At 25.1% G+C, this 8,346-nt stretch overlaps 1 protein-coding gene across 1 annotated transcript; it reads left to right on the top strand.

Annotated features, from left to right (window-relative positions):
* Positions 1-296: 296 nt before the first annotated feature.
* LOC109806857 (Mal d 1-associated protein) lies at positions 297-2,975 on the top strand. The gene is made up of 2 exons (XM_020369389.2): positions 297-548; positions 2,392-2,975. The coding sequence occupies exons 1-2, from the start codon at positions 373-375 to the stop codon at positions 2,762-2,764; spliced, it is 549 nt and encodes a 182-aa protein (XP_020224978.1). The 5' UTR covers positions 297-372; the 3' UTR covers positions 2,765-2,975.
* The last annotated feature ends 5,371 nt before the right edge of the window (positions 2,976-8,346 follow it).

The raw sequence follows: 8,346 nt of genomic DNA on the forward strand, positions 1-8,346 counted from the left end.
ATCAATATTCTTTAATCTTTAATTAGGTAATCTTTAAAACAAAATTATGATTGGTTTTAATTTATTTGATCAATATTTAATTTTTTCAATCAAAATAATTAAATATTATTCAAACAAAAAGGTAAAAATTCTAACACCCATATTTTTTTCATTATCAATAAAATATTTTTATTAATTAAATCATTTTTGACAGCATTAATCAAATGATTTTTAAAATTTATTTTTTTAATGTATGTTTTCCTGTTAGCAATAGCGAGAAGTGAAAACGCACCGTTTGACCCGAAATCTTGGTGTGCAAGTTGCAGACACAAAAATACCTCTAAAAGAAGCGAAAAGAGAGGAATTTCTGTACGAAAGTTGCAAACACAAAAAATGGGTTGGGTTTGGAGGGACGACAACAGCAGCGAACATCGACGCGATGACTCTTCGGAACGATGCTCCACCACGAAGGTCGTGAAATCGCAGTGCAGAACAGAGGAGGTCGAATCTGGAAAGTTCGTCAGAAAATGCGAAAAAACCGAAGAACTTCTCAGGAATTGCGTCGGAAAGTAATTCTTATTTTTCACTTATTACAAATCTTTTATTTATTTATTTATTTTTACAATACTCTAAGATGTGATGCCGTAGAAAATACTATTGATTGTTTGATTGATTAGATACTAGGGAGAGGTTTGCTATGAATTCTAGCCTACAGTATGTAGAATTTATTTGTTTTCTGAATCACAAAATAATTTAATGAATGTTTTGAATTGAAAATCTGGAATATTTTGAATAGAATTGGTAACGGCTGCATTGATATCTTTGATCTTTTTAAGAATTAGGGCAAAGACCGGAGGTATAGATTTTCTAGGGATAAGTATGTCCAAAAACTGTTATATCTTTTGATAGCAATGTAAGTCTGGAAAAATAAAATGAAAAAATTATAGAGCTATGTATGGCTATGGCATATCCTTGTCTAAAGGAGTTAAGATAAGTAGATAACTCACAAGGTGTGAGGTGTAGGCTTAAAATTTCCATATAGAAAATCTATAAAACATACTACTGTTATGAAGCTTTCACATTGACATGTATGATGTATCTAATTCTAGGGCCTTGGTTGTAAATTCTTTCCCCAAGAGGTATGTTGATTTGTATCTAAGTCCTTATATGTGAATCCTGTTGATGCAAAACAGAAGTGAAAATGTATAGCTAAGATTGTCATAAAATTCAAATAGATATAAATAATAATAGTGACCCTCCTTTGTCCTCCATCACCTACTCTATTTTTCTCCGACTTCTTTTCATTTATTTGCATTCATGCAAAACCAGGTGAAAAGTAGCTTGTTATTTGATAAGGGTATGGTAAATGGGTTGAAAGTAAGCATGACATACTATGTAATGGTTGAATTAGTTTTTAAAAATCTAGTTTGTTTAGTCTTTTTAAGATTTAGTGTTTGGATGACTAGTTTTTTTATCATTGTAGACAAACCAGATAATAGACTTTGTAATATTTTAAAGTATGGACGATTTCTTGATAGGTTGTTGGAAGTCAAATTATTATCTATTGTAACTCGCACAAATAGAGGACTTATAACCATATTAGAAGTGGAAGGTGCAATTGATTTTTTCTTGGTTGCTTCCATTGAAAATCAAATTGCTACAGTGTTCTGTTTGGCAACATGGAGGGAAAGGGAATGCTTCCAGTCACCCTTAAACACACACACACACAGAGAATTCTTGCAGTTGAGCTTGTCATCAGTGAGTAGGCCCATACTGCACGGTTTATATTTGATGGCCAAATATCTCGAGTCACAAGAACCTTAGTACTCTACTTAAGTCATGTTCAGATAAACTTTTATGTACTTATAGGCGACGAAAATAGATAAAATGAATGTAGCCGTTTTTATTAGTTAAAATCAATTTATACAATTTTATAAAAGTTCTTTTATCTAATTTCTCCAAAGCTGAGGAGTATAAGGTGATTTTTAACTTGTGAAAGAAACTTGAATCATTTTACATTCTTATTTTCTACAAGTGTTTATAAAATGTTTATCCAAATAAGACCATGTTTGGTTCCATTTAAATTTATGATACCAACCCATCTCTATTTGTATGTGGCCTGGGTGCACTTACATGTTTGTGCATCAGTGTGCATGTGCATTAGTTGATTTCATTTTCAGGCATTAGGTTCTGCACAGCCTTTTAGAAGTGCACCATTGGAGTATTTTCATATGGACATAGCTTCTTTTTGAAGGACTCTGCTTTATAGGTTGATTTTAAAGTTTGGGAATTAAATTATTTGGGAATATGGCTGGACCAGCCAGTTACCCTCTCTGAATCAGTCGTTCTATTGTCACTATCATTAAAATGTGATTATAATTTTTATCTCATCTTTACTTTCACATTTTTTAGGCCTGTTGAAGTGTTGCAATCAAACAAAGAGTATACTGAAGAGGATATCACAGATGAGGTACTTAAAGGAATTCCATTTAGGTCATCAGAAGGTGGTGTGTTTGACTTCCCTGGGCTGCGAAATGATATTGAAGTCATGGAACGTGGCATGTTGGATGGTCTCAGTCGTTTCTTCGACGCAGCTGAAGAAATGAAGAAAGGCTTTTTTGATGTTTTTGTTAAGTCTCCAAGCATCTTTGACGAAGAATCTTCTTCACCTTCTATGAGGCCAGGGATACCTAGTGAAGAATATCGACGGCCAGAAGCTCATCCTAAATCTAAGGAGAAGGAATCTGGAGATGCTGATCTTTCTGCATTAGCTAAAGATGTTTAAATTCCCTTGGTTTTGCATCATTAGATGATGTCTGGACCACAAGCAAGTCCTCTAATAATATGTATGTTTCTCTGCATCTTTGGCAACTGTTTGTTATGTTCGTTTTTCTTTTTCTTTTAAGCGTGTCTGATGCAGTGGGTGACCAAATTTTTATTTTTCCCCTACACTCAATTATATGCAATTCAAATGATTAAGCAATTTAATTTTTTTAGACGGGTTTATCAGCAGGTGGATGGAAAGATATATGCATTTACATTCATTTTTCAAACATCCCTAAAATAGCGGATGATTAGATTAGTTACTTTCGGCCCACTTTGTTCCAAAATAGGGTTTTTGTTTAACTATTTTATTATATATATATATATAATTAAAATTAATTTTTATATATTAAATATAAATTGTTATTTTATTTAAAATGTTTTAGGAATTTTTCTTTGATGAGAGTTTGTACAGATTTTTTAAAATATTTATCTAATTTTATTTTTATTTATCATAATTATTTATAAATTAAATATTGATATTTTAAAATAAATCATCAATAAATAAAAATAAAAAAAATTTAAAGTATATTTTATATGTTTAAAAATATTTATATTTATTTATACAAATTGTGAATATAATTTGTATATTTAAAGCATTTGCTTATATATGTAATTTATTCTAATTTAGTTATATAAAAAGAATTTAGTTTGTGCTTTGGCTAAAATGCTAGTTTATAATATATACTTTTAAAATTGTAAATTATGTTATTAAATTTTGTGATTAGTAAATATTTTAAATGTATATATATATATATATATATATATATATTTTTTTATACTAATAAAAGAATATTATTTTTTATTAGCTTAATTGTGATTTGGGGACTTTTTTTTTTTAATATACCAAATTTATTTTTTAATTATTTAAATAACCTGAATGCATTTATATTTACCTAAATAACCCATTTGAAAATTTAGGTGAGAAATCGGTTTTCTCAAAGGGATTTTTGAAAAATTTTGAAAAATCCCTTTGAGAAATCGGTTACCCAGTAACCGATTTCTCACTTGGGTTTTTTTTTTTTTCATTTTTTTGTTTTCAGATTTTGTAAAAAAAAAATTATTCACTTTTTGATTTTCAGATTTTTTTAAAAAGTATAATTAATTTTAATAAAATATATTTAATATTTAAATTAAATAATTTATAAAAGATAATAATTAATAATAAAATTAATATTATATTTATTTATAAATTATAATATTTTTTATTTTAATTTTTTTTAAAATAAATATAGTTAATTATAATTTTCAGAATTATATATAAAATTATAAAATTTTGTATAATATTTTAAAAATATGTTAAAAATAAATAAAATGTTAAAACTCATTTATTATACTAAATTTCATAATTATAAAATGAATTTTATTATTTAAATTAAATTTATTAAATATAGAAAATTAAAAACTGTAATATAATAATAAATATATATTAAGTACACTAATTTTAACAGTTACATCATTAAAATGAAAATAACTTAAAAAAAAGACACAATTTAAACAAACTTCAAACATAATAGATAAATAACATAAAACCTAAATCATATAACATTAGTTGTCTAATTTCATTGCTTGGTCAATGTATTTTTCAATCGCTTCCATCCCATGCAATAATTCAATATACGTCGTGGTAGCATACAATTCAAGACTTGTTAAGTCGTGCAGTTCTGTGAATAATGAAAACATACACTCCACATCTTCATCATCCCTGAGAAGACACACTGTATATTTATATACACCACCGATACATGAATTTGGGTATCGGTAGTGAATATCTATGACAACTTTGTAATGAGGAAGATTAAGGTTATTATTAATAATCTGCTTAAGTTGCTTATAAGTCATCATGTTGCTTACTAGTACGGTTTTAACAAGTGGCTGGAACAGTTAACGACTCCATTGATTGGATGTTTCAATCTGTTGCATTTTTTTAGCATGTGTTTAGGGTTTATATAGAACTAAAGCAACCTAATGTGGACAAACGTAAAGTCATTGGATTCCTTACGCTCTGCACAAAACATTGATTTTTCTGATGTTCTAGGACCAAGGCAATGACACTCTGCACAAAACATTAATTTTTCTAAGGCTCTGGGACAAAGTAATTGATGACATTGCACAAAGTCATTGGATTCCTGACGTTCTGGAACAAAGTAATTGATGACACTTTGCACAAAGTCATTAATTTTTCTGACGCTCTAGGACCAAGGCAATGACACTCTGCCCAAAGTCATTAATTTTTCTGACAAAATCTATTTTAAATTAATTTTATTCTTTAAAATTTATTTTAAATACATTTTTATAATCTAAAATACAAACAAAAACTAAATAATTTTTTAAAAAATTCATTATAATTTTTTTCAAAAATTCATTAAAAAAATTCTAAATATTATAAATTGAAAAACAAAAAAAAATAGAAATCTGAAAAAAAATATATAAAAAAAAACGAAAAAAAAAGCCCAAGTTCTCACCTAAATTTTTAAATGGGTTATTTAGGTAAATATAAATGCATTCAGGTTATTTAAATAATTAAAAAAAATTGGTATATTAAAAAAAAAAGTCTGATTTGGGTCTTTTAAATATTGTAATTGTGTGGTTTTAGTTTTCAAAATTTTAATTGAACAATTTTAGTTTCTCAAATATTGCAATTAGTATAAGTGAATCTCTCTTTATATGTGTGTGTATTTGTTTAGTTTATTTAAGATTTAGTGTTTCATAAATAAATAAAAAATTCTTTTTGATCTTTAAGTTCCTTATATAATAATCCGAATAAAGATAACTATTGTAAAACTTTAAGGTTTTCTCATAAGTTATTTCATCTGTCTTTGTTACGAGTCTCTTGAGATGAGAAGTTTTTGTTGCAGCATTAAATGCTTGCATTAATTATATTTCACCAAATTGTCACTTCTTATCTAATTTTATTAGCTTTAGGATATTGAATGGACTTTTTGTGACGTGTGTGAGTGAAGAGTATATTCTACATCAATTTTTATTGACTTTTTTTTTCATGATTTCAATTATCTGTTTGTCCTTGTTTCGTATGCACAGATTGATTTCATTCCCTTTAAAAAGAGCTGTCAAAGTGGGTTCCAGCCCGTGGATTAACCCGGCCCACCTTAAAAACGGGTCGGGCCAGGCCACAAAAATGAAAAAAATTATGATTAGTCTAAAAATGTGACCCGGCCCACATGCACTTTTTCCTTCTTCTAAAATATAGTCCTTATTTCAAGGGAGCCAAATCCAACATATTTTTATTGAATAAAATTTTGTTTATATATATATATATATTAAAAGATTAAAAGATAAAAAAATTAAATCAAATTTAAGAGTTAAAAAAATTAAAATGAATATTTTAAAGATAAAAGATAAGGAAGAATAATTTGTTTATATATATATATATATATGAATAATGACATAAAATAGTAATATGATGTGATTGACTAAAATGATATAAAAAAAATATATACATCATAAAATTTCATGGATTGAAAATGAATGTTTAGTTATAACTAGAAACTAAATTACTAAAATATAAAAAAATGAAATACCTAATGTTACTTCTTTTAGTTTAAGAACTTAAAAATTACTAAAAGAAAAACGTATAGATCAAATGATCCATTAAAACTTAATAATTTTATAGTATAATATAAATTATTTGTTACAAAATTGAAATATATTTTACACGTAAAAAAAATATTTATTATGAATTTTACTTATAATATAATAAATTAATATTTAAAAGTATTTATTATAAATTTTAGTGATGTAATTACTAATTAAAATACCAGTATTTTATATTTTTGAAAAATCTTTAGTTTAAGAATTTTTTTCAAGACTTATATTAAACATGAAATTTATCCCGATAACATTTTTTCTGTTTTAGAAGAACAAGAACCCTAGGGACAACTTAAAAACCCCGGAATGAATCCCGATAACAATTTGTGATACCATAAGATAAATACAATATAAGGTTTCATTTTGATTCGTAGTAATATAAAAGCATTTTCATTTGATAACGCGTGTTCATGATCAAAGAGTTATGGAAGTATTCATTGATGAATAGAATGGTGATCGTTTATTTTTCATCCAGATTTATTAACAAATATAAATTATTAATATATGAAGCTTCACCCACTGACTGCTGCTGAATGGGTCACTTGCAAAAGTAGATCAGATGGATTCGTCAACCTTTCTATCAATGATACATTTGAATTGATCAAATTGAACGTCGAAGACCAAGTACACTTTTCATTGAAAAGATAATTTAATGATAAAAAATTATTGACCATAAAAATATTAAAATAAAAGGTATAGGCATTTCAATTTTTTATTCTAGAATATTTAAAATTAATTCAATTAATATAACTTTTTTAAAAGTAACTTGTATATATCTTATTATATTTAATGTTATTTAAAGAAAATCAAATAATAATAATGAAATTAAGAAAAATAAAAAAAATTAATTGAATATTCAATTAAAAAAGAAAGTAAAAAATTAGTTTGACTCGAAATTCAAAAGGTTGTGATACAAAACAAGAAAGACAATGAAAAGTATATTGAAAAAGTTATCGTATCTATAAGAAAGACGACTTAAATTTAAATGTATTATATATAATTATACAAGTGTGGTATTTTTTTTTCAAAAAAATTTTACGAGTGTGATTATAATTTATATTTTTATTTAAAACATATCATTATAAATTATTATTTATTAATCATTTGAAAGTTATTGTTCTGTAGCCGAAAGCAACAAATTGTTAAGGTATTTTTTGCATTTTAAGTAATTATAAGTCAAAATCTTTTATTAAAAAAAGATATATTTGTTATATTTTAATATAAATTGTATTTATTAGTACTAAAAATATTTTTAAATTTAATACATAATAAATATTTAATCTATACATTTCAAATGTTAAAATACTCTTTAATTCGTATGTAAGGTTCACTTAAAATTTGAGTCCAACTTTATATTTTTAATCCCTTAAGTTATAAATAATATATTTTTACTCCCTTAAATTTAAAATTATTGTTTTTAGTCTTTGTAATTTTTATTAATCTCATCTTAGTCCCTTAGATTACCAATCATATATTTGAAAGTGACACATTGAGATAATTATGTATCATCATTTAAGTTCAACATGGTATTTTCACATACACGGACACCGTGGATAGATTATATATGATAGTATTTGATTGATTTCTTAACAAAGTTTAAGTATAAAGACAAAAACAATATTTTTTAAAATTAGAGAACTAAAAAAATTAATTTTAAATTTAAAGGATTAAAAATAAATTTATTTTAAATTTAAGAGACTAAAAACATATTTAAACTTAATATTAATATATATTTTATTTTTTTATTAATTTATATTTAAAATAAAATAGAAATATATATATATATATATATATATATATATATATATAAACACTACTTTCTTTAAAAATACTAGTAAAGTTGAGGTATTTTGTGCCTCTATTAAAAATAAAATAAAAATAAAAATTAAATAATAAAAGTATATTAATTTAATTAATATTATGATTAATCTATTA

Source organism: Cajanus cajan, chromosome 6 (assembly GCF_000230855.2).
Source record: "Cajanus cajan strain Asha chromosome 6, NIPB_CcT2T_4, whole genome shotgun sequence".
Classification (NCBI taxonomy): domain Eukaryota; kingdom Viridiplantae; phylum Streptophyta; class Magnoliopsida; order Fabales; family Fabaceae; genus Cajanus; species Cajanus cajan.